The following is a 24,872-nucleotide window of genomic DNA, read 5'->3' on the forward strand; positions in this document are numbered from 1 at the left end:
CGCCTTTGCAAAGGGACCAAGTTAACAGAATTGACCAGGACAACCAAAAGCCATTTGAAGCAGAACTTTTATTCCCTTCCCTCCTCAAAAGAAAGGAGACCGGCAGTTGTGCACAACAACAATAACAACAACAAACAACGACTTAAGACTTGGAAGGATTAAAACAAGATTTTTGGTTATAAACTGGCAAAGCAAGGAGAGGCACAACAGCAGCTCCCGCCACTTATCTGTGTATCAATGGAGCTTCCATCTCAAGCCGAAGAAGGGAAAGTGAAAATCTAGAGAGAAAAGGGACAGGCCGCCTGCAGTTCCATCAGGTGCAGTGGTTTTTGCTTTGTTTCGTTCTCTCAAGCAGCGGATGGCACCGATACAGGTATGTGGTACCAGGTGCCTGTTTTTGAGGCAGGAAGGACGCCTTCCTGGCAAACTCAGGGAGGGAGGCACAAAATTCAGTCCATGGGCACGAAGCCAGTGCTTTGGCAAGAAAAGCAAAATCAAACCTGCCCCTCAACACTCCTCCCCTCCAAAAAAGGGTGGGGAAGGGGGGGAAATCACTGACAAAACTGGTTGAAAAGAGTTAGTGCTGCATGTAAACAGATCCACAGGAATCCGCCCCCCCCCCATCCCAAGGGCGACTTGCTCCCTTTCCCCACCCACACCGGTACAAAGCCTGCCAAGGAAGTTTAAGAGGCAGCGTCTCAGGTGGGCGAGTTGGGGTAGTGGCATTACAAAGAGGGCTCAAGAGGGGCAGTGTTATAATCGGGGTGGGGGTGGGGGAGGATTAAGGCACGGAGACATGGAAGGGGCTGCCGGGGATGTGCTCCTCTCCCCACTTCACCACCAGCACATAATCCCCTCTGTCCTTGAGCAAGTAGGTGACGTTGTAGAGCCGGTTGCCCAGGTGCTTCACCACAATCTCCTCGCAGGGGGTCTTGGGGCCATGCACCCCCACCAGCAGCATGTTGTTCCCTGCGGAAAGAGCAAGGGGCGGGAGGGGGGTCCAGTCAAAAGTGAGGCATGCTGTGATATTTAGGTCGGGAAGAGCTAATCCTGTTGAAAGACCTAATATATTTAAGTATACAAGGGAGGCAAAAAGGTGTTTCATAGAATCATAGAAACAGAGTTGGAAGAGACCACAAGGGCCATCGAGTCCAACCGCCTACCAAGCAGGAAACACCATCAGAGCACTCCTGACATATGGTTGTCAAGCCTCTGCTTAAAGACCTCCAAAAAAGGAGACTCCACCACACTCCTTGGTTTCGCTCCAAATGTCTCACTAACTTGATTATCCCTCCCCACTCTTCTCTCCTTCCATTTCTAGACCAGCCTTCCCCAATCTTAGAATCATAGAATCATAGAGTTGGAAGAGACCACAAGGGCCATCGAGTCCAACCCCCTGCCAAGCAGGAAACATCTTGAGCCCTGCAGGTGATTTACTGCTGACTGGGGCTGATGAGATCGTTGTCAAAAGCAGCTGGAGGGCACCAGTATTGGGGGAAACTGGTCCAAACATGCAAGTAAGCAAACAGCTTACTTTTTTTTGTCCCTTTGTTCTCCCTTCAGACCCTCTTATAAACTCTCCAGTCCCCATCCTTCCCCCCCCCCTGCATAGGTTGCCAATTAATGCCCTCACTAGAGTTGCCAACTTTGGGCCTCAAGTTCTGGCACCTCAGGCTTTGCCTCTGAGCACCCTGGTGTGTCTCTCGGAGGCCACCCTTGAAGAAGATCCTGAATCCCAATCTCTTTTAGGAGCTACTATGCAAATTTCGTATTTGGTCTAGGCTAGGTAGCTTGAATTATAATTGCTATTTATGGTGGTGTTTTGTTTTAAAATACACTTCCAAATTATATGACTTGTCCAGCCATCATTTCCCACATCAAGCTCCTCAGCTAGGATGGGGCCAACCATACATTTCAATTTGAAACATTCATCTGACCCCATAAGCAAACCCACCCAGACCATCACCTGGTCGGTGCCCAAATTAGCTTTCCAAAGCTTCTAACCGCAGTGACCAAAACCTTGCAGTTGTGTGCCTTTCTTCCCCTCCCCACCTGCCCTAGCAAATCTACACTCACCTGCTTTGCTGCAGTCGACAGTGAAAGAGTTCTTCTGCCCCACAAAGCCCTTGTTGAGGCCCAGGCCCTTGGCAACCACCTTGCTGGCGTCAGAGGCAAACTTGGGGGCTGCTCCATCATGCTTGGCCACTCCATCCATGAAGACCGAGGAAGTCTCGTGGAGGCTGTGGCTGGGGACGAGACGGGCCCCTGCCAAGGAAAAGGAAGGACGATTACACAGGTGCGAGGAGCGTAAGGCTGTATCTGGGCAACACCCTCTTTGCCTCCCCTTCCCCAAATTACCAATAAATTGGCCTTCATCATCCTGGTCCCTCCAGATGCCGTTGCACTCCAACTCCCATCAGCCTCTGCCAACATGGCCAGCTGGCAGGGTTGGTGGGAGTTGTCACCCAGCTTCTGGAGGGCAACTGGGGTAGGCCGATCTATGTTAAGGTTGCAGTCTCTGCTACAACATGGTTACAATGTTACTTGTGTGTCCTCAGATATGGTCCATAGCCTGGAGTGATAGCAAAGCCCTTAAAAAATGGGACACCTTCTTGCCTAAGCCAAGCTTCTCTCTGCCCCCCAGCCCAGGCTCTTACCTGTGATTTTGGCCTTGAAGGGGCTGCCAGCAATGTGGTATGGGCCACCATATTTAATGGAGATGAGGTAGCTGCCAGGTGCCATTGGTGTGTAGATGACCTTGTAGCCCTCTGGGCACTCTTGGCAGTCCATCTTCACCTTAGAGGGGCCATCGATGGTGACGGCCAGTGCCCCAGGCCCAGCATTTGTGGTGTTGACTATGAACTCAGCAGGGCTTCCTGCAGGGGAGAAGAGCAAGAGGCGGCAGCTTCTCTTCAAGGCTCTGGGCAGCCTCTCGTCCCTCCCCCCCTCCCTTCCTCTAGGCTCTCTTATTACCTGTCATGCCACCTTCTAAGCCAGGGCCGTAGGCAGACACCATCCCTGGGTCCCCAGCTTGGCCCAGCTCCCCAACACGGATCTTGAAGGGACTGCCAGGAATGTGGCTGCCATTGAACTTGACATCAACAGAGTAGATGCCATTCTCACGGGGGATGAAACGCACAGCGTATTTGTCTGTGGGAAAGGCGAGAGGAGGAAAAACAGGCAGGTGTAAGCGGCAGTTGTCATTGGCTCCATGAGAAATCGTGTGTGTGTGCGCACGCGCATGTACCACAGAACAGATCCCAGAAGGGAAGCCCAAGGAAGTGGACATTTAGTTACATGGACCTTTACCCAAAGATCTTTATATAGTAAAATATATCCAGCAAATTCAGCCAGCATGAATGACACAGGCTAATTGTAGCTCAATAAACCTGGGGCCCTCCAGATGTTGTTGGACTACCTCTCCCATCATCCCTCATCATCGGCCTGCTAGCTGGGGCTGACTTAACTGCTTAAGATCAAGGGTTAAAAGCCAGACAGAGACCTGTTGGGGTAAGCTCTGGTTTTAAAAAAGCACACTTGAAGTGGAACTTGGTTTAGAGCAAAAGGCATTTGCCAGTGGGCATGCCAAAACCCAAATGAGCTTGGCTGGGAGAAGCAAAGGGGAAGTTGCTATGGGGAGCATTCCCACTCCCCTCACCTGCCCTTTTCTCTAGAAGAGAATATTCCCAAGGCCAAGCTCCTCACATGTAGCCTGTAGTTCTGTGTCTGCTTCCTTCTCTAGTAAAAATAAGCACATGGGTCCTGATCCAGATAGGGGTATGATACACACAAGTGTGACGGTTACGAATAGTTTTTAAAGCTCCCAAAGGTACCCTGTTTCTTACTCTAAACACACATCTGCAGTTACAGGTTACATAACAGCGCAATTTTGCAGTTTATACCGCCTTGCTTTTATTTGCAAATGAAACACCTTGGCTATTTCAGCCCTTGCCAGTCTTACTTTGTATGCTGTTACAGCAGAGCTTTCCAAACATTTCATGTTGGTACACACTTTTTAGACATGCATCATTTCACAACACAGGAATTCAGTTTTACTAGCAAACCAGAGATTAAACTAACCCCTTTCCACCCTGGAAGGAGTGCAGGGAGAGTTCATGCAACACACAGCTTGGAAAGCTCTACTCTACAGAAACAGCCCTGATCTGCCCCTGAATCTTACTGAGCACCCTAAATAGGTGCAGATTTGGGGAACTGAATATTATGGACCCCCCTTCACAATTTCATAGATGAGCTGCACATCTATCTTGAACCACAATAGAGCTTGGCCTAATTTTTGCAACTTATTCAAAAGTCTGCAGCCTTGCCTCAAAGTGTGGAGTCACACCAGGCAGGAGATTGTGGGCTGGCATGATGGCTCACAAGGCAGGTGGCAGGAAGCTGCCCATGGGCACTCGCATGCCATCATCACCACCACCAACACAGCAGATGCCACTACAGGAAACCAGCTGTGCAGACTCAGCAGCATTTTGACCCAGCAGCCTGCACAGAGAACTGCACAAGCTCTGAACTTTGCAGCAACAGGACTGTGGCCTCCTCAGTAAAGTAACTTGGCAAAATGGGCACTCTAGGCAGGTGGCTCTGTCCTGCACAGCTTAAGACACACCCTGCCCACTTCCACTCACGATTCCATGAAGAGAACCGTGTTGGGAGAGTCCTCAAGCCAGCAGGAAGCGACTGGGCGCTTAAAATTTGTCTTTTTGTTGGCCCTGGGCATGTTTCTGCCCCTCCCATTTCCTCTTCTGCATTGCCAACCCCCACCTCCAGACAGCCTTTTTTTTGTTACCACATCTTAGTTGTACGGCGTAGTAGTCAAGTAAGTTGTACTCAGAGTATGCCTACTGAAATCAAGGAATCTAATGGAGTGATAAGTCACTTTGAATCATCAATTATTAGTTACTATTTTTACAAAAGCAACTCAAAGTGGCTTATCACATCAATCACAACATTCACACAAAAATCAGCATAAAACAAAACAGAAAAATCTAAAACACATCCATGTTTTTAAAAGGCAGGGTCAAAACAATTTCAATGGGTCAACTCTGAGAAAAATTTAGCTGAGAACCTGAGAAAAGCAGTTTAAAGTTGGGAGGGGGCAGAGTAAGGAGGATGCCAGCACCTCCCAGCTCAACATCACTCAGTCCCTGAAATAACCACTGAGATTTTTACGCAATTGCTGTTACAGAATGGAAGCTGAATACGTGTGTGTGTGTGTCCTGGATTCAGTTTGCATTGTTGATTACTGCCACTCCCAACTTTGAGGAGGAGAATTTACTAATTCTGGACAGAGCCAGGCTCCTTGTAAGTCTACGTTTGCAGTTTGGTTGGCCTTCTTGCTCTTTGATGTAGACTGAGGCTGGACCCTGCAGTGCCTTTCCTCAAGGGATGCAGCCATCGTATAAGACTCCTGGCCACCATCATCATGCACAGGCTTGGCAACCTGACTTCTTACAGTAATGCCCTTACGGTGGGAGCCTGTGGGCCTCCACCCGCAACAGTCCTAGCCAGTGCTCACGGATGATGGGAGTTGTAGTCCAACATCTGGGGGGGCACAGGTCCCACTTCTTTATATGGACCTGACAAATGCCATCTGGGAACTCCAGCTACAGCAGAACTCCATTGCCCATGCCTTGACAGAACTGCAGAATATGCTACGGGGATGGGTCATTCTGCTACAAACTGCTTGGAGGTTTGCTCAATCTTGCTCAAGGTGCTGACTTATAGAGAGTCTTGTTTGGTTTTAGACCAGCATCTATCTCTGGGAGCATCTTCCATCAGAGGGAAAACAAGATCTGCCGGGGGCTCTTGTGGAGTTCAGCCTTTGCCATGGAAAAGGCTTTTATTTTTATATTTTTTAAAAAAGCTAAACAAAGATCCTGAGTGTTCTTTCAGGCCATGACCCAAGCCACCACTGCTGTTTCCCTTTCACCTTGAGTTTTTGTAGCAGTTGCTTTTAAAACTGGATGTGAATGACCCATCTTCCAGCACAATTAAAAAATGACTCTGCCTCTGAATGCAAAGCATTTATTTTATTTATGTATTAGACTTACATACCACCCCCCTTTAACAAAAGATCTCAGGGAGGTTCACAAGGTCTAAGCAGATCATTCTTTAACAAACCCATTGGATCTGCTTAGACCTTATATCACCTCAATGGGAAAGAGGCCAACCACACACAGAAAAGTCTCAAGCCCAAGGAACCTGTTTTGGGCCTCAATTATTTTGGAATCACAATCCAAACTTGCTGGAGCTGATGGGAAATGGCGTTCCAACACCACTTGGAGGGGCCACAAGTTTCCCACACCTGCTCTACACCATCAGATGCTTGCCCTCCCCTGTTACATTTTAGAAAGGAATCATAGAACTGTAGATTTAGAAGGGGATCCCAAGGGTGATCTAGTCTTGTCCAACCCCCTGCAATGCAGGAATCTCAACCAAAGCATCCCTGGCAGGCAACCTCTGCTTAAAAATCTCCAAGGAAGGAGAGTCCACCACTTCCCGAGGGAGTCCATTCCACTGTCAGAAGAGAAATGGACCCAACAGCTCTACCTTCGGGAGGGAAGGGGGTGGGTCATCAACCTGTACAGCAAGCCTGACCCTGCTCTGCCAGGCCCTCCTTACCTTCGTCAATTTCTGTGACATGGCACTCTTCTAGGGCCCCCGAGGGGCTGTGCACCTTGGCATCAATCACACCTTTGGCCCCGTTCAAGCTGACGGCAAACGAGGCTGGCTGGTTCACCTTTAACCCTGACTCCTGGAAGCACACAGCACGTTAGGCAGCAGAAAGGACAGAGCGGGCAATGGCATCAAGCTTCGGCTACCACAACCCCCCCTCCCCTCCCCTTGAGGACAAGGCGGAAGGTCACTTACCTGAGAGCCAGGTGGCTTAGAGAGGGAGAGCTGCCCCAGGAAACTGGGCCGCAGTGCAAGAGGCAGGCAGGCAAGCAGCAGCAACAGGGGAGGATTTGTTAGGCTAGTACCCTGAAAGAGGGAGGCTGGCAGTTTTCAAAAGGATGGCAGCAAGATTGGCAGAGGCATGGGCCAGGGAAGCTCTCCATCTTTAAGCCCCAGCAGCCAAAAGGAGCAGGGGACTGTTAGCAGCCTTTAAACGAGACACGAGAAAAACCCCAGAGCAGATCCCTAGATGGCCAGCAGGGCTGACACAGTGGCTGTCCCAAGGCTGGCACAAGGCACCCACAGAATCATAAAATTGTGGGGTTGGAAGGGACCACAAGGGTCCAATCCCTGCACCCATCTTGTCCTAAGTTGTTTAAATCACCTTATCTTGGCAAAAACCTCAGCCACACGACACCCCCAGATCAGTACAGATTGGGAGCACACCCTCGCCCCAATCTGCTTCTTCTCCCGCCCCACTTTCAGGATCCAAGTCTCTTGCATCAAGGAACAGCCAGCCCAGGAGAGCAACAGTGCCAACTCAATCCAGCCAGCAGGGGGAGCAAATGGGCGGTTTCTCCCAGTGCCTCACCTGAAGACTAGAAACAGTGAGTCGACGGGCATCATCTGAGGTGGAGGTGGCAGGTACCACAAAGGGACTGTCTGGGATGTGCTCGTCATTGAACTTCACAGAAACCTCGTAGTCTCCTGCAAGCAAAGAGGGAGGAAGAGGAATTAAGGATGCTTATCCAAAAGGCTCAGTCAGTGGATGACTAACCGGAATCCAGGCATGGGGAGTTTTTTCTTGTTTGATTTTAACCTGCCTGAGCATGAGAGCAGCACCTGAAGCCTTGTTCTGCATCAGGCTGGCAGGTATTTGGGGCTTTTCAGCAGTGGCCATGCACATCTTTGCAAATACATACGGCTCCATCACTGATGATTTTTAAGGAAACCCTCTGAAGATTTCTTTTTTATTATTATTCAGTCTGCATTTGGTTAATACAATGTGTAAAAAGAAATATTAGATGTTGCCACTACCAATTTTAATTGAATGACTTTTTAATTTAATGAAGTTTGTAATTACTGTATTTTCTCTTTTATCAAATTATCAGTTTGACGTGCAGATGGGTCCCCATATGGAACAATTACCACATATTTACTATTTGGGTAATATCAGAATCACAGCATGAAGTTGTATTTCATATTTAACAGTTTGCTTGAAATTACATATTTCAACAACTGAACTGCCAAAAATGGGAGTGAGAGATGCTCCAAAAACATTTTGAGTGCTGATTTCTGTATCAAAAGTTTTCAGTAGACTTCAAAATTCACACCTCTAGCACGTAGAAGTTCTTCTAAAACACCGTACTACCTCAAGCCCCAATCCTTAATTAACACATTGTGTTTGATAAGGATGGAGGTTATAATAATGCATCTCCAAGTACAATCCTCTGTTGAAAGCAGCCCTCCCCTCCCCGCCTTCAATAAAAAGCATTTGAGATCTGGCTGAGATTCCCTCCCCTACTTGCAAACTGTGGGGCAGCCAATTACCCAGCTTGCGTTCCAGATGGCCGCTTCCAAAGATCTGCCAGCCTCATTAGCAAACAGAAAGCTCTTTAGAGCACTGGATCCATTCCAGGTAGTTGGCAACACGATGCCTGTTGGATTCCAGAAGTTGGCTGCCTGCAGATTCCCTGAGTGGCTTATGGGAGCCGTTCCCAAGAGAAGGAGCTAGAACAAGCTCTGGAGAGAGAGAGAGGTCTGCCTCTGGAGCTTCTCCAGCAGCCACCCGTTGGAACAGACCTCGGTTTCCGAGTTGCAACATACAACTTCCATCTGCCTTGTGCTCAACATATGATTCTTTGAATCGGATGTTGGAACACGATCCTTAATTTATTATTGCTTAAGGCAGATATACAACCTGTGGAGCAAAGAGCAGCAGGGATCTCCCTTCACTGAGCCTTGCACCAGCCATGTTCTCTTTCTCTCTAATACCTGTGTCTTCTGGCTCCTATCCCTCTGCCTAGGAATAGCCTGAAGCCTTGCCTTCTCCAGGCCTTTGACCTGGCCATTGAAAACCTAGGTGGACTGTTTTTAGATCACCTCTCCACAGTGATGTGTAAGGCTGCCCTTCTTGGCTCTTGCATTCTCCACTACCTTGACAGGGCTACCTTCACCCCACCCCCCTCAGATTCAGTTAAATTGGGAGCTATCTACATCCATTTAACACCACATTTGTATACCACCATTCGGCTGAAACAAGGGCCATTCCACAAGCTTGGTTTACAAGGGGTAAAAGTATGAAAGCCAGTGCAAACGCCAAGAGTGAGGAGGCCATGATGGAGGTGTGTGTGTGTGTGGGGGGGTTCTCCAGAAGCTGCCGGTCTACAACTCCCATCAGCCCTAGGGAGCATAGCCAAAGGTCAGGGATGATGGGAGCTGTGGTCCACCACTCAGTAATAGAATTGGAACACAATATTGAGAACCAAGAAGAAAAGAGAGTTAAACCCTTCAACATCGAATTAAATGTCGGATGTAATAAAAATGGGGGCCACTTCCCCCTGGAAACCATCAAGGACGGGGCCAGTCTAGCCTCCCTGGGGAGGGGATTCCAGAACCAGGGACCTGCCCCAGAAAAGGCTGTTTTGCACTGACACCAAACGTCCCCTCTTTTGGTGGAGAGGGCCTAGTCCTTCACCCTGTAGTGCTGATAAAGGCTGTTTTCAGTCCACACACCCCTCATCTTGGGGTTAGCATTAGGGAGATGGCAGAGCCCAAGATTTTGATCTCTCACTAAGTATTCCCTAATTCTCATGCATCTGCTGCAGCTGGCAAAATTGCCCCACCTCACCCTCTCAGGCACACAGAACACCCCCCCTTCCCCTCTGCATCCATGCCCTCCCTTCTTTAAATCTCCTGTTAAAAACCCTCAGCCCATGCAGCAGTCTTCTCCATGCAGCACCCATGACCACTTACCAGGTTCTTGCACAATGTAGGAAACACCACATGAACCATCTTTTCGGTCTTCAAAAGCAATCTCTGCCTTACTGGGGCCCTCCACAGCAATGGAGAGGCCACCAGCCCCAGCCTCCCGCGTCCAGATGCTAAACTCAGCTGGGGAAGAAGGCAAACAAGTCTTATCAGGAGGCGCTCCATCGTCCTCTTTTGCTAATGCAAGTTCCACCTTAGCACTAAGCTTGGGACAAAAAGCCTTTCTCTTACTAATATCCGAAACATGCTTTGCAGAGTTTGTTCCAGTGACCACTGCATAGCCTTCCCCAACCTGGTGTCTGCCAGAGATTTCAGATCCATCAACCCCAACCATTGGCTAAACTGGCAGGGAGCTTTAGTCCACAATATCTGGAGGGCACCCATATGGGGAAGGACACCTTCGCCGGTGGTGTGGATCCTGACCCTTGTGTTTGGGGATGCTTCCTCTGATACATCACTTAAACCAAAAACAGCCAACATGGTGTTCTGCAGGTGTTGCTGGACTACAACTCCCATCAGCCCTAGGGAGCATAGCTAAAGGTCAGGGATGATGGGACCTGTAGTCCAACAGCATCTTTGAGGGCATCATGTTGGCTACTCCCAGCTTAGGGCAGAACTCCACCATACATCTAAAGCACCTTCCCAAAGAAGCCTGGGAACCACAGTTTCCCACTCACAGGACTACAAGTCACAGTACCCATAACAAACGACAGGGCCCAAGATTCTTTGGGGAAGTGATGTGCTTTAAGTGTGGATTTGCCCTTAGCCACAAGGCCCAGGGGGATTCTGATAGCAAGACTGGTGGTGCTATATAATCATCATCCAAGTACACTTGATTCCAGTTACAGATAGGTAGCCGTGTTGGTCTGCCATAGTCAAAATAAAAAAAATTCCTTCCAGTAGCACCTTAAAGACCAACTAAGTTAGTTCTTGGTATGAGCTTTCGTGTGCATGCACACTCTGTGTATCTGAAGAAGTGTGCATGCACACGAAAGCTCATACCAAGAACTAACTTAGTTGGTCTTTAAGGTGCTACTGGAAGGAATTTTTTTATTTCAAGTACACTTGAGTTTTACAGAACACGCCCAGGGGACAGGCCCCACTTCTCGGGATATGGGAGCTGAAAACTGAAGGGAGATGGGAGGACGATGTGGCCTGGTGGGCGGAAGAAGACATTGGGCACATTTCCCCATCATTTCCTTATCATTAAATGGTGCCTAACCTATGGTTCTATGGACTACAGCTCCGATCATCCCTGACTACCATTTTTTGCTGTCTCGGGCTGATGAGAGTTGTGGGTCCCAACAACTTCTGAAGGATGATCAAGGGTCTGGAAACTAGGACTTATGAGCAACAGTTGAGGGAGTTGGGCGTGTTTAGCCTGGATAAGAGGAGAGTGAGAGGAGATAGGAAAGCCCTCTACCAGCATCTAGAGGGCTGTTACATGGAAGAGGGAGCAAACTTGTTTTCAGTGGCTTCAAGTTATAAGAAAGGAGATTCTAACTAAACATTGAGAAGAAGCTTCTGACAGAGCCATTGGACAGTTGAATGGGCTCCCTTGGGAGGTGGTGGACTCTCCTTCACTGGAAGTGTTTAAGCAGAGGTTGGATGACCATCTGCCATGGATGCTTTCGCGGAGATTCCTGCATTGCAGGGGGTTGGACTAAATGACCCTCGGAGTCCCTTCCAGCTCTACCATTCTGAGATTCCAGGGTTCCAAGGCACCCCTGCAGTCATGTCTGACAATGGAGGCTGACCTGCCTCAGTCCCCATCACTGCATCAAAAGACTTTTCCAGGCCCAGGCTGTACCATCTCACACCCCTCCCTCCCACAACTCCCAAGTTACACCCTTTTGCCTATCCTGTCCCCTCCCCACCTCCGTCCCCCGTCCAAGGCCACAGTCCTACCTGGCACGCCAGCTTCAGCTCTCTCCAGTCCAGGGCCACCTGCCCGGACCTTGTGTGCACCACCCTCGCCAAGAGGGCCCACGGTGAACTGGAAGGGGCTTCCGGGCACATGCTGCCCTTTGTACTTGACGCTGACAGAGTGGATGCCCGTCTCAGTGGGCACAAAGCGGATGCAGTAAGTGTTGTTTTCTGCCTCCAAGATCTCTGCATCGTGGGACTTGCCTGAAGGGCTGGTGACCTGAGCCGTCATGTCCCGGATGTTGATTTCTGTGGGAGAAGGGGCAGCAAATAAAACAGCTGTAGAAACATGAGACCGCAGCTTCGCTCCTTCCCTACCATCAGCCAACACCACTGTGCCAAGACCATCAAGACCCACACACATTCTATGGCAGGGGTGGCCCACAGGGCATTCAGAGCAGCTGGATCTTAGTCCAGTTCACACTTAACCCCTTGTCTCCCTACCCCATTCTCAAGGTAACTTAATGCTGCTCCTTGTCTGAATAAAGGTAAAGGTACCCCTGCCGGTACGGGCCAGTCTTGACAGACTCTAGGGTTGTGCGCTCATCTCACTCTAGAGGCCGGGAGCCAGCGCTGTCCGAAGACACTTCCGGGTCATGTGGCCAGCGTGACAAAGCTGCTCTGGCGAGCCTGCGCCAGCGCAGTACACGGAACGCCGTTTACCTTCCCACTAGTAAGCAGTCCCTATTTATCTACTTGCACCCGGGGGTGCTTTCGAACTGCTAGGTTGGCAGGCGCTGGGACCGAGCAACGGGAGCGCACCCCGCCGCAGGGATTCGAACCGCCGACCATGCGATCGGCAAGTCCTAGTCGCTGAGGTTTTACCCACAGCGCCACCCACGTCCCCTTGTCTGAATAGTCAGATCTTAATAATTTTCTCCAGATCCAATATTTCTTCTAAAAACAAAACAAAACAACCCTTGTAAATACAAAGCAAGTGATACTGCATCCCTATTGTTCTAGATCAGTCACCCCCAACCTTTGGTCCTCCAGATGTTTTGGACTACAGTTCCCATCATCCCTGACCACTGGTCCTGTTAGGTAGGGATCATGGGAGTTGTAGGCCAAAACATCTGGAGGGCCGCAGGTTGGGGATGCCTATTCTAGATGAAGGCCAGGACAGGATCCCGTCCACAATAGCCTTGGCAGGAGCAGAGACCACTGGCAAGCAGAGGTATTTCACTGTACAAATGTCACACTTCTTCCACAGGCCATCTGAATTCTAACACAGTGTGAGGCCTGTCCTGGTAGCCAGCACCAGTTACAGAACATGCACGTGGTGGTGGTGCATTGAGGAATGCGGCCTTCCCAAAGAGATCCCCCCTCAAGGAGGTAGATTTGCAGTGGTCCTTCTCCCCTTTTCAAAACATGCATGAAATTACCCTCATTGTTTCCGAGTAGTTCTGCTGACATTAGGGGTTTGGACACAATGCCCTAAACTGCTGATTTATATTCAAATAGAAGCAGTTTTCACTCCACTTGCAAACACAACAGTCTAGCCACAGTTTTACTTCTGAGCCTTACAACCAGGAAAAAAGCAAGCACATATACACCAAAAAACTCAAATAAAATTCTGAAACTCTACATATTAAAGGGAAAGCAACAACAGGAGAAATGAAAAGAAAGTAATTGTGCTGGGATGAGAGAATGGGAAAACTTTAGGAGGCATTGAGGGCTACATAACATGAGGTCAAGGGCTGTATGTGGCTCCCAGTTACCAACCTGTGTCTTAAACCAAAGTGTTCCACCAACTTGGCTATGGTTTGGAAGGACTCCCAGATGGCCATGCCTGTCCTACACTTCAGCATTTTCCCCTTTCTAACAGCCTCTGTGCCAACTGGGGGAACTACGAGTCAACTGGCTGAATATGCTTTGGTTTTGCACTGTATCATTCTGAGCTGGAAAACAAGGCTTATGGAGATTTGAACACATACTCTGGGTTCCAAAATTTTGCTGGGCACTGTCCATGGGCCTTCCAAACTTCTCTGTGCCAAGTTCAAGGGTGGGATTGGAATATTCCTGACCTTTAACCATGTGGGAGGGGTACTTAATAGCTCGTTTTGGGCAATAGCTCTCCACTGCTGGGCTTGTTTTAGGCAGCACCCCAAACCACAAAGCCTATCCTTAAGCCACTCACCTGGGATTTTCAAACTGAGGTCGCACTGGCTGCCAATGTTGGCAACGGAGGGGGCTTTGCGACGGCGCGTGATCATCTGCTTCATTCGTCCTTCTCCTGTCACCTTCACAGAAAATGGACTCCCTGCACCAGAGAGATGGAGGGGGAGAGAAAGTAAGCCAGAGGGAGAGGGACTTACTGGCTCGGCCACATGCCCCAATTGGCCCTTTCAGGGAGAGGAGATCATGGATTGGGGGGGGGGGGTAGGTTTCAGGGCAGGAGCCAGAGAAAGAATCAACTTCCCTGTGTAAGCTTTTGAATGTCACAACACACACACACACACACACACCCGCCCTCAACATCCTCCAGTGTAGCCATCGCCTCTCATCTGGCATTAAATCTCATTAAGAAAACTATGCAATCATTTTGTCACACGTTTTAGACTTATCACTAACTGGAAAACTAAGGACTGAATGTTCTCCATACAAGGCCTACATAAAAAATAAAAAAGCGACACCAAGTCAGGAAGTAAGCGAGGCCTCTTTGCCTTGGTCTGCTGCTGGGGAGGATGCAGAGGAGCATTGGACTGCCCTTTATCTGCAACCCTGAACAGCAAAAAGCTGCACCAGGCAATGCTGCTGATCATGCAGTGTGTAGGCTGCATATACGTTGGAGCAGATATTTGTTTTACAAGTGATGAACCCCCTGCTTTCAACTCCTGCAATGCTTTGTATCCATAGTTCAACCAGAAGCAAGCACTGGAAGGTAACTTGCAATCTCTTCCAGCAACCCAAGTATTACGGACACCTTTGTCCCATCTTCAATTGGAGACATGTTCTAGGGTCCCACCAGCACTTCCTGAATGCACCTTTGCTCCCCTCGCCCCATGCAACAACCCACCAGAGAGGAGACTACCCGCACCTGGAACATGCTGGTCTGCAAACTTGATGTTGATGATGTAGTTGCCAGGCTCTGTTGGACAATATGTGACTTTGCAAGTACCATCCTCTAGGTCCTCAGTATTGATGTCGACCTTACTGGGGCCTTCAATGGACAAGCTCAGCCCACCATAACCTAAGAGAGAAGCAGTTTGTAGTAACAGGGTTTTGTTATATGTTTGGACATCACCACCATGAGCTATTGGGGATGCGGGTGGGGCTGTGGGTTAAACCACAGAGCCTAGGACTTGCTGATCAGAAGGTCGGTGGTTCGAATCCCCATGATGGGGTGAGCTCCCGTTACTCGGTCCCTCCTCCTGCCAACCTAGCAGTTCGAAAGCATGTCAAAGTGCAAGTAGATAAATAGGTACAGCTCCTCTTTTTGCACCCTGCTTCTTACTCTTTAGTCTACCTTGCTCACATAACAGTACATCCTGCAAAAGTCACATGGTCCACTTTTCAAGAAGGGCTTCTCTAAACACCTATGCACATAGGGTTGTAACTAGTATGCATGGAGCAGTAGAACACCAGTATGCTACCTTTCCTATGTCTATTCCTGAACATCAGGCTAGCCAAAGATGGGGCTTGTCAGCTGGAGGACAAACAGCCAGCGTCATCATGGTGAAACAGATTGGATCAGTCAGTGGGGTGGAAGAGATGAAAACAAACCAAGGATCTTATTGACTTAGTGATTTGTGTTTCTGGCGTATTGCTCCCCAAGAGCAATAAGAACTAAAGAGCCCTGATGGATCAGGCCAGAGGGCCCACCTTAGTCCAACACTTGCCCAAAGGAAGCTGGCCAGCCCTTGCCCCACCTGCCACTCCCAGCAACTGGTCCTCACTTGAGGCAAACTCCCTCCGACAGCACAGCCACCATGGCGAGTAGCCCTTGTCTTTGAACCAAAGGATTATAAACCTGCATACCAGCATCTCTTGTGTCAATAATGAACTCTGAAGGTTCAAATGTCCGTCCCTCGCTGAGCCCTGGGCCAGAGACCCTGACGCGGCTGGCATCGCCAATTTCAGACTGGCTGATCATCACTGTGATGGGGCTGTTGGGGATGTGCAGCCCATTCTTCTTGATGTTCACAATGTGCTCTCCAATCTCTTTGGGGACAAAAGAAATTCCTACAGAAAGATGGGGTGGAAAGGAAGAAGCAAAAGAGAATCGTTATACCTATATAATCTTTTCTTCTACCCATGAGCTCTGCCAGTCGGCTTGGGACATAACCAGAAAAGTGGAGGTCTTCTCGGTCACTCACCAACATGCCCATTGCGTAGGTGTTTGAGCAGACAAGGCTCCTCACGACCAGAAGGTGGGATCACGGTGGCTGTCAGCTGGCTCAGGTCCGTCTCGGTGATGTTCAAGGGGATGTCGGCAGAGGAGCCCACTTTGAGATGGGACATGCGCATCGTGTCATCTCCTGCAGAAGCAGAGAAAGGCAGGCATTGTGCCGTCAAGGTGGGCCTGCAGCCTACCTTCTCCTTCCCCTTCAGTGTGAGCTTACCACCCGCCCCTTTCTTTCCTTAATTAGCCCAGGTGGGCCGGCTCCAGATCTCACCAGTAATCTTGGCAGTGAAGGGACTTCCTGGGATGTGCTTGTCATTGTATTTCACCAATATGTTGTAGTCGCCAGGCAGAACGGGAAGATACGACACTGTGCAAGTGCCATCCTGGTTATCAGTGCAGCCAATCTCAGCCTTGGAGGGGCCTTCGATGGCCAGAGAGAGGCCGCCTGGAAACAAGCAGAACATCAAACGTAAAGCACAGGAAGAGCCATTAGCCCTAGTGCCCCAGTAACTGAGCCAGTGTGCTCCTGTGCTGAAAATCAAGGCAGACCCCCCCCCAAATGTGTGTGTGTGTGACTATACAAGTTTGCATATTTGGTTTTGCTAGGCATCTCAATGACAGATTTGTGAAGAAGAGCACACAATCCTAAGCCTATTTTCTCTGCTGCTTCCCTGCAGCAAGGAATGGAGGGATCAGGTAGCTGCTGTGTGCATTTACACAGAACAGAAGCATCAACAGCCTTGCCCAAATGGCCAGAAAACCAGAGGGCAGGAGCAGTTCCAAGCACCAAGTGGACCCTGCGGACTCACCTTCTCCTGCATCTTTTGTGTTGACGGTGAAGACTGCTGGCTTGTTGACTACCCCGTGGATGAGTCCTGGTCCATAAGCAGTCACGTGGCCACTGTTGACATAGTCCACGTAGAACTGCAGTGGGCTACCTATGGAGGTGGGAGGAGGGTATGGCGTCAACATCTTTTAGATACCTACTAGCGCACATTTAGTTGCTCCAACCAACGTGAGCTTGGTAATTTCAGAGCCAAACACCTTTTTGTGTGTGTTACCTGGGATGTGCATGTTGTCGTAACGGATGTCCATCTCATGCAAGCCAGCCTCTGTGGGGGCATAGCGCACTGTCACTGTGCCATCCTTGTTGTCTGTGATGTCTGGCTTTGCCACCTTGCCAGAGGGCATGCGCACCTCACCTGTGGGGAGGGAGGAAACCACAGAAAGCCCTTTTAAGTTGGTGGGTTCTGTTCATCAGTGTAGGAATGCAAGGACCCAGGAATCTGTTTTTTGCAAGGACCCCAGAGAGGACATTTTAAGGGGACTTGGATTAAAATCACTGGTCCACAATTCACTGGGCTTAGCTAGGCCACTGGATTCATGTAAAGCTGTAATTCCATCTACCTTTCATAGAGCTGTTGAAAGGAGAGACATTTAATATGCTGCAATCCTAGGAGTTTAAAAAACTGAACTGGTTTGGCAAAGCTCTATTTGCTATGCCATCAACAGATTATTAATTTGAGGTGAGGAAGTAGATAAGCTTTCTAGATGGTTAGACCTGCATAGGTTGGACTAAGAGGTTAGACTTTGGGTTCCTTCCAGCTCCATGACTCTTAGAGATAAAAATATGCTACCAAGGATGGAGACATGATTAAGATCTATATCCAAATCCTTATATACCAGGGCATGTAACAGCAAGTGCTACAGCTATATTTTCAGACTGTCCTGAAGCAAACTAGGAAAGTTTGGTTTCTGCATCAAACGTTCTGCACCCAGGTAACCCATATCCTTTATCAAGAGAACCAGAATCTGCATAAAACCTTCTAGAACTTATTCTACTTATGCTAGTTATGGAGAGGGCAAAACAAAAAGCAGAAACAGAAACCGCACTGAAGCCCCTACCCCAGCCACTATAAACCGTTATTCAGGCAGCCCTCTGATCTTGCCAGACACTGCCATATGCTTCACAATCTACCTTAAGAGCCACAAGGACTAGGAACTGAACAGAGATCAGGAAGCTGAGTTCTGCCTCCATTTACATTCTGTGCTCCAAGCATACTGCTCAAAACACAGGCTGGCTATAAACTATTGCCCTGACCTCTGTAAAAGGCAGAGTCCTAAACCGCTTTGATCACGTCCCCCTCACATCCCATTACCTGTGATCTCTCCTTTCTTGATGGTAAAAGGAATGACCAAGTCGAAAGGCCGCAGCCCGGCATCCAGTCCATTGACAGGACGGTCTGTTGCCTGGAAAAGACAGAGGCACCCCCCAACCCAACACAGCAGTGAGAATCGTCTTTGCTTTTTCGAGAGCCAGACAAGACAAGGAGGGATGGGAAGAAATGGCAGGAGTTCATAAACAGCGATGGAACATGGAGCAGACAAAGACAGACCTTGAAAAGCCACCAGGTACCAGACAGTCGGGGGGGGGGGGGAGAGAAAGAGCATGTAGGCAGGCAAGCTGGCCAGCAAGCCACCTGAGCTGTTGCATAAAAATGGATTTGGTGGACCTTCTTCCCTTTAAATGCTTTTAAATTTCAGGTTTGCTTCGGTAAGTTTGTATTGCAAACATCTGCTTGGGAGAGTTTTGGAGTCAGATTCTTGAACTGAGCACAATGCTGGGTTCTGAAGTGGAGCTCAGCAGTCATTTTACATACCGAGAGAGCCATTCCAACAGCTGCTCAGTGCAGAAAGAGGTCCTGGGACTCAACACACTGAAGCTGGCAAGAACCAGAACTCGATTTTGGTTTTGTTCCTAGTTCAAGAACACATTTCTGGAGAGATGACACTTATTCCCCCTGCCCCCTTTCTATTTCATGGTGGGTTTAAACAGAAGCTGAGGGAGTTTGGTTTGGTTTTAGAGCTGTTTCAGGAAGCATTCCCAATGGGGTGGCATTCGCTGTAGTATCTGGGAGTTGCACAACAAGTGGAGAGTAGGGCAGTTGCTTCTGTGCAGCTCATTCTGTCCCCACCCCCATGGCCCTGTCATTTGGTAGCTGAATATTTCATCCACAGGAGAGAAACTGAATGCCAGTTTTATGATCATCAGCTGAAAAGGTCAGCACTGCAAGGCACTAACGCAGAAGGGAGTTACTACTCTACAACACACCCACCCATGCTGCACTGCCCCCATTTGTTTGGCAGTGGCTGTGTTTCACTGGAGTGGAATCCCACTGATGTGCAGCCAGCTGTTGCAGCACAGTTGGGGAACCTGTGTGAGCCTCCAGATATTGCTGGACTACAACTCCCATCATCCCCAAGTACTGACTGTTCCAGCAGGTGCTGATGGGAGTTGGGAGGCCATGTCTATCAGCAGTTACAAGGATGCAAGCCAAGTAAGACTCCCAGTTGTGTCTGCCCAGGACAAATGCTAGCCATACCCCCCCCAGGGGACAGAGAAGCATCCTTCTTTGCATCCTGGAAAGGTGAACATCACACAACCTGCCTGAGATATGACTTGGCAGCCCCCCCCAAAAAAAAAAAGAATGGAGGTATTGACAAGGACGACATACAAAGCACAGATGGCCCCCCTCCCCGGCATCAAGAGAGAAAGGGATGTGACCTCAAAGACAAAGACACCCTGGGAAAAGCCCCGATCCGGTCACATTCTGGGGGGTCTCTTCTCCCCTTGGAATTCAGGTGTGGGAGAGGCCAAGCAAGGGTGGGGGAGAAGAGGTGCCCATAAAGTTGCTTCTGAAAGCAGCCCACCTGCGTTAGCATCAAAGCAAAGTTGGGGGCAAGAGAGAGAAGCGATGAAGAGTCTGCACAGGGCATCCGGCAGACCACCCAAAAGAGCCACAAAGCCCACTGCTTGGGTTCTTGTGGGGCACTTGCAGGAGCAGAGCCACTGCCCCACCCCACAAAAGCTTTCTGCAGAAGCAAAGGAAGCAGAGTTTCAAACTGCGTTGATTCTGCTCTGATTCTCTTCCTAGTAGGCACAACGACTTCTAGCATTGGACACTGTGTGTGTGTGTGTGTGTGTGTGTGTGTGTGTGTGTCACAGCTGCTCAATAAAAGGCAGCTATTTCCAAGGATTGTAAGCCCAAGATCACAAAGTTTGTGGAAATGGTGAATTGTCTCCTGGCTCAGTTAAAATAAAAAAAAAGTTGCTGCCTCAGAAAAGGCGGTCTTGAAAGTTAGTGACTTTCCCACTCAGTGAAGGAATGTCCTCCTGATGAGGCTTCCTCCAGATCCTAGACCCAGGGGACATGAGACCATTAGCCCTTTGCCCCCACCGTGGTTTTGGTCTGGATTGGTGGCCCCCCCTTGCTTACTCTTCACTTTGGAAACAAAGAAATTCATGAGAAAAGGAGGAGGTTGCTGCTGCTGCTGCTGCTCCTCCTCCTCCTCCTGGGAAGGAAACCCAACTAGCAGGTGCTCCTCAGGAGCTCTGACAGAAGAGATCATTTGGGTTAGATAGATCTGGGTTTCCCAAACTTGGGTCTCCAGCTGTTGTTGGACTACAACTTCCATCACCCTTAGCTAGCAGGACCAGTGCTCAGGGATCATGAGAATTGTGATCCAAAAACAGCTGGAGATCCAAGTTTGGGAAACCCTGGGTTAGATTATTCTGTTTCCACCAAGAATCACCCAAAATGGAAAATAACAATAATTTGAACATCAGTTTCAACAACTCTCAGGGCAAAGGCAGGGGCTGGAGCCTTTCCTGGGAGTGGGTTTCCATTTCTTGGCACACGTTCTAACCCATCTGCAGTTTCCAGATGTGGGTTCATAATCTAACCCTGCCACCAGTTGTTTTTGTTTAAAAGAGCAGGGAACCTTTGATCTTGCGACCTCAAGCAGAAAACCAGCTCCCCCCCCCTCCCAAGCAGTGGCAAACAGCGCAAAGCAGAGGCGGCTGAATTCCATGGGGTGCTCCCCCCACCCAGAATGCCCTGGGCTAGCTTTTCCTCCAAGAAACTGAACTGTTACTGCCGGTCCCCAGGGCTGCTGTGCACCAGGTGGATATGCGTAGGGTGGGGCCCGCATCGGCTGGGCCATCTGCTGGGGGGTCGTGCGCTCACCATCCAGGGCCTGTGGCGGGAATGGGGCAAGAGTGTTAGAATGGACCAGTGGAGAGGCCGGCTCAGGGCCAGGACAACCCTGCCGTGCTTCCATTTCAGAACTTAAAACCACAGGAACAGGGGAAACAGCCCAGTGGCCCTTTCTGGCAAGCATGCTGCCATCATGTCATCCCATAACCATCATCTCCCTGGGACAAGTTTTTACTTTGCAAAAACAGTAAAAAAAATAAATAAAAAATAAAAAACCTTCCAGACTCGGTCATTATTGCACAAAACAATCCTCTCAGATACTAGCTCTTTGCCAGAGGATAGTATCCCACACATATCTCCCACAGCAATATGGCAACATAGGGCACCTATGATTGTTTTGAGAATTATTTGCTTCAGAAAGGGCTTGAATCTGGCATCCACACACATCCCCTCACCCAAAGTAGTAAACCATCAATGGAGCTAAGAACTTGCTTTTCAAAGGAAACCTAAGCTTAGACATTCAGAAAGTCTAACTGTGCTATAACCCAGGTACACCAGGAAAAAGGTGATGGGGAGTGACAGCGCCCCTGTGAGCCACCACCCAAATATAATGTCCACAATCACAGAAGCCACACACTCTGGTGCAAAGTATTTCAAGTTTGCATGTAGCTGGAGTATTGTATGACCAGGCCTGCACAAGGAAACCAATTCTGTTTGCCAACGCAAAATAATGATCTCATTGCCTGAAACGCACATGTTGCAACGTGGTGCCAATTTATGTCTAGAGCAGAGAGACAGCCCAAAAATGTGGCCTGTGGGCTGAGAATGGGGTTTCTCCTTTTGCACACAAAAAGCACAGGAAACCGCAATGCTAAAAAGTCTTCTGGCTATTTTATGCGATGGTCACACACACCTTATAGCTCTCAGGGATAGAGCTGGAGGTGGGGGGGGGGAGAATACCCTGCTGAATGAATTATGATCTGGATTTTCTATCATAGCCATTCTATTCCCTAGGGAGGGATTGTGCCATTTTAAGAAGCCTGCATGAAGTGGATGCAAATAAATGACTAAAAGAGTTAAGATAGACAGGACTTATTTTATTCTGCAGAGACACTTTGTATGGGGTGGGGCAGGGCAGGAGAACTCAAGAAAAATCTGGGTAATAAGTTAGGTGCTAGCATATTTGCAAAGCTAAGCAGGGTCCAGTATGGTTTCCAATTGGATGGGGAACCTTGATCCTGCATTGCAGGAGGTTGGACTAGATAACCCTTGGGGCCCCTTCCAACTCTGAAATTCTGTAATTCATGGGCATAAGCTACTACTGTGGTGTATTACTGAATTAACAGCAGAACTAGGGGAAAAGAACACACAACACACACTCAGAGCCTCAGGGAGAAAAATGTTCAGGGCCAGTCCTGGTTGAGATCCTAGGCAATTTTTTCTGGGACTCAGCTAGGTCTATTGAACTCAGTAAATTTCCAAGTGAAGATGCCCAGCACTGACTGCAAGTGCTATAAAAATGTTAAGGATGAAATGGAGGTGGAGAAGAAAAATATTAACGGGTTTTTGTTGCTGGTGATGCCTTTAACAGAGTTAAAGCAGAAGTTCAGTTGTGCAAGAAATCTGTGCTCAAGTGGAGAGACTCCAGTTTCTTGGCTGTGAGGTGGGGTAAGAGAGGAAGAGGAAGAAATCAGGTTCAAAAATGCTTTCCACTGAGTCAAAACTTCCCTGGTGGAGGGACATTTGCTTGCTTGTTTCTAACACACACAAGACAATACCCATAAAGAAAAAAGGGACACTGTCCCTTCCCAACCGCTTCCTCCCTCCCTCCGCTTTCTGTGACTGAGCCAGAGGGTTCCTTTTGCACTGGAACCTGGAAAGAGTGAGTAATGCATTAAACAGGAAGGCTGGGTCTACAAAAGCCAACCAATGAGTCACATGTTACAGCAGGACAAGTTTTGTGTGTGTGTGCGCATGCAACATTTGTGTGCAAGTTCCTAGCTCACATTTTTTTAAAAAAAACACAAAACACATTTTTTTTATCTTTCACATCGATGCAATTTGACTGTAACAGATTTGATGCTGGGCTCCAGATAAACATATTGTGCAGAATAAGGGCTTATCCACACTTACTTTCCCTCCACTTTTTCTAGGCATGGTGTCCAAGCACCTGCTTTTTGCTCACGACTTTTCCCCACGGAAACCCACTCTTTAAACAGAGGCAGGTTTAGGGGAGCCCGACCAATTTGGCTGCCCTGGGCATGGAGCCTTGGGAGCACAACTATTACCCAGAATGAAAGAGGCAAGAGGTGGGGAGTGCGCCAAATTTTGGTGTTGCACAGGGTGACGCTGAAATTTGGGACCCCAAGGTCTGCCACTGCTTTAAAGCTCAATTGGAGCAAACAGCAATCCGCAGGAAACCCAAATCGACCTTTGCTCTGATTGAGCACTAAAGAGCGGGTTTTTGTGGAGAAAGCTCCAGGGCAAGGAGAGAGAAAAACACTCTGACATGCGAGTTTTTAAGCACGCTTATGCCTGGAGGAAAAAGTAAGTGTGGATAAGCCCTGTCAGTAGAATTTGCACCATTTCAAGGAACCCTATTTTTTTCAAAAGTAGTAGTACAGAAAAAGATCATTAGATGGAAGGGTACACTAAAATCACATGCTGCTGTACACTTACACCGGGTTCCACCCTGCATTGTGGGTGCCCAGTGCATTACACGCATGTCATCACACGGCCTGAGGGGGCTGATGGGGCCCAACGGGCCCTCCTGAGGCTGCCATGAGCCCCATTGTGCCTCAGCGCACCATGAAATGTCATGCGTGCGCTGCGTTGGGGTGCCCCCCCCCAGCCACCCAGTGAACATTTTGTGGGTGCCTCGGCACCCAGATCCCCCCAGAAATGGCCCCTATGCTGCAGTACTACACCACAGGCAGGAAGTGTACATGGAGAAGCCTTCAAAAATGCCTGCAGATGAGAATTCTCCTACTTCTGAGTAATGATCCCTTTTACTTGATCTCCTCACCACACAAATAAGAGCAGAGGGAGCAAATATAGATTGTTTTTACCATCAAGGGGTGTATAAATTTTATGAAATAAGATAAACCAACAATCTATACATCAGGGCAACACAGCTTTTTCTGCCACCCAATGCACATGTATCCTCCAGAGGCGTGAGCAGGGGGCTGCCCACTTGATTATTCCTAAGCAAACTGAGGCGTCTGCTCCTGCAAAGAGTGCCTAAAGGCAAGAAACAGAGCAAGTCCTACCCAGAAGTTACCATCCCCCCACCCCTCAAAAAGCAGGAGGTTATAAAACTGGACATACCAATGATCTGTTTAAAATAATGTGTCTAGCCCCCAAGACTGCAATGTGGCAAAATCTGAGGTTGAGGTGGAGTTTTCAGCAGCTTTTGCATAAGACAGCTGGGAGCATTCTGTATGCTATGCTGCACTGCACAGAACTTCTCCCTCTGCCTGTGCTCTTATGACACCCTCTGTTTTGGGGGCACAGGGGGAACAACCACTATATTTCTAATCTGATCATGGATGCAATTTCTTCTAAAAAAACCCCAACAACCCCAATTAGTCTGAACAGAGCCCCCTTTCTGCAGGATTTTGGATTTTTGCCATTGAGAACATGCAACCCTAGAGCAAACAAGCAGAGCCCAGAATGTATAATTCTCAGATCTGGAATACACA

At 48.9% G+C, this 24,872-nt stretch overlaps 1 protein-coding gene across 4 annotated transcripts in view; it reads right to left on the minus strand.

Annotated features, from left to right (window-relative positions):
• Positions 1 to 49: 49 nt before the first annotated feature.
• The window catches only part of FLNA (filamin A), an 85,924-nt gene continuing 61,101 nt past the window's right edge, over positions 50 to 24,872 (minus strand). For 2 of the 4 annotated variants that reach the window (XM_082205693.1, XM_082205692.1), the window contains 17 exons: positions 21,104 to 21,211; positions 18,334 to 18,424; positions 17,236 to 17,376; positions 16,984 to 17,112; positions 16,446 to 16,619; positions 16,146 to 16,307; positions 15,808 to 16,011; positions 14,867 to 15,019; positions 13,967 to 14,089; positions 11,812 to 12,078; positions 9,889 to 10,026; positions 7,505 to 7,620; positions 6,640 to 6,772; positions 2,974 to 3,150; positions 2,658 to 2,876; positions 2,077 to 2,265; positions 50 to 969 (listed from right to left, as the gene is read on the minus strand). In XM_082205693.1, coding sequence (XP_082061819.1) covers positions 782 to 969; positions 2,077 to 2,265; positions 2,658 to 2,876; positions 2,974 to 3,150; positions 6,640 to 6,772; positions 7,505 to 7,620; positions 9,889 to 10,026; positions 11,812 to 12,078; positions 13,967 to 14,089; positions 14,867 to 15,019; positions 15,808 to 16,011; positions 16,146 to 16,307; positions 16,446 to 16,619; positions 16,984 to 17,112; positions 17,236 to 17,376; positions 18,334 to 18,424; positions 21,104 to 21,211 — 2,712 coding nt within the window. In that variant the 3' untranslated portion in view covers positions 50 to 781. The remainder of the gene's footprint in view (positions 970 to 2,076; positions 2,266 to 2,657; positions 2,877 to 2,973; positions 3,151 to 6,639; positions 6,773 to 7,504; positions 7,621 to 9,888; positions 10,027 to 11,811; positions 12,079 to 13,966; positions 14,090 to 14,866; positions 15,020 to 15,807; positions 16,012 to 16,145; positions 16,308 to 16,445; positions 16,620 to 16,983; positions 17,113 to 17,235; positions 17,377 to 18,333; positions 18,425 to 21,103; positions 21,212 to 24,872) is intronic. The other 2 variants (XM_082205695.1, XM_082205694.1) reach the window with 1 other exon arrangement.

This window comes from Podarcis vaucheri, assembly GCF_965113315.1.
Source record: "Podarcis vaucheri genome assembly, chromosome: 17".
NCBI lineage: Eukaryota > Metazoa > Chordata > Lepidosauria > Squamata > Lacertidae > Podarcis > Podarcis vaucheri.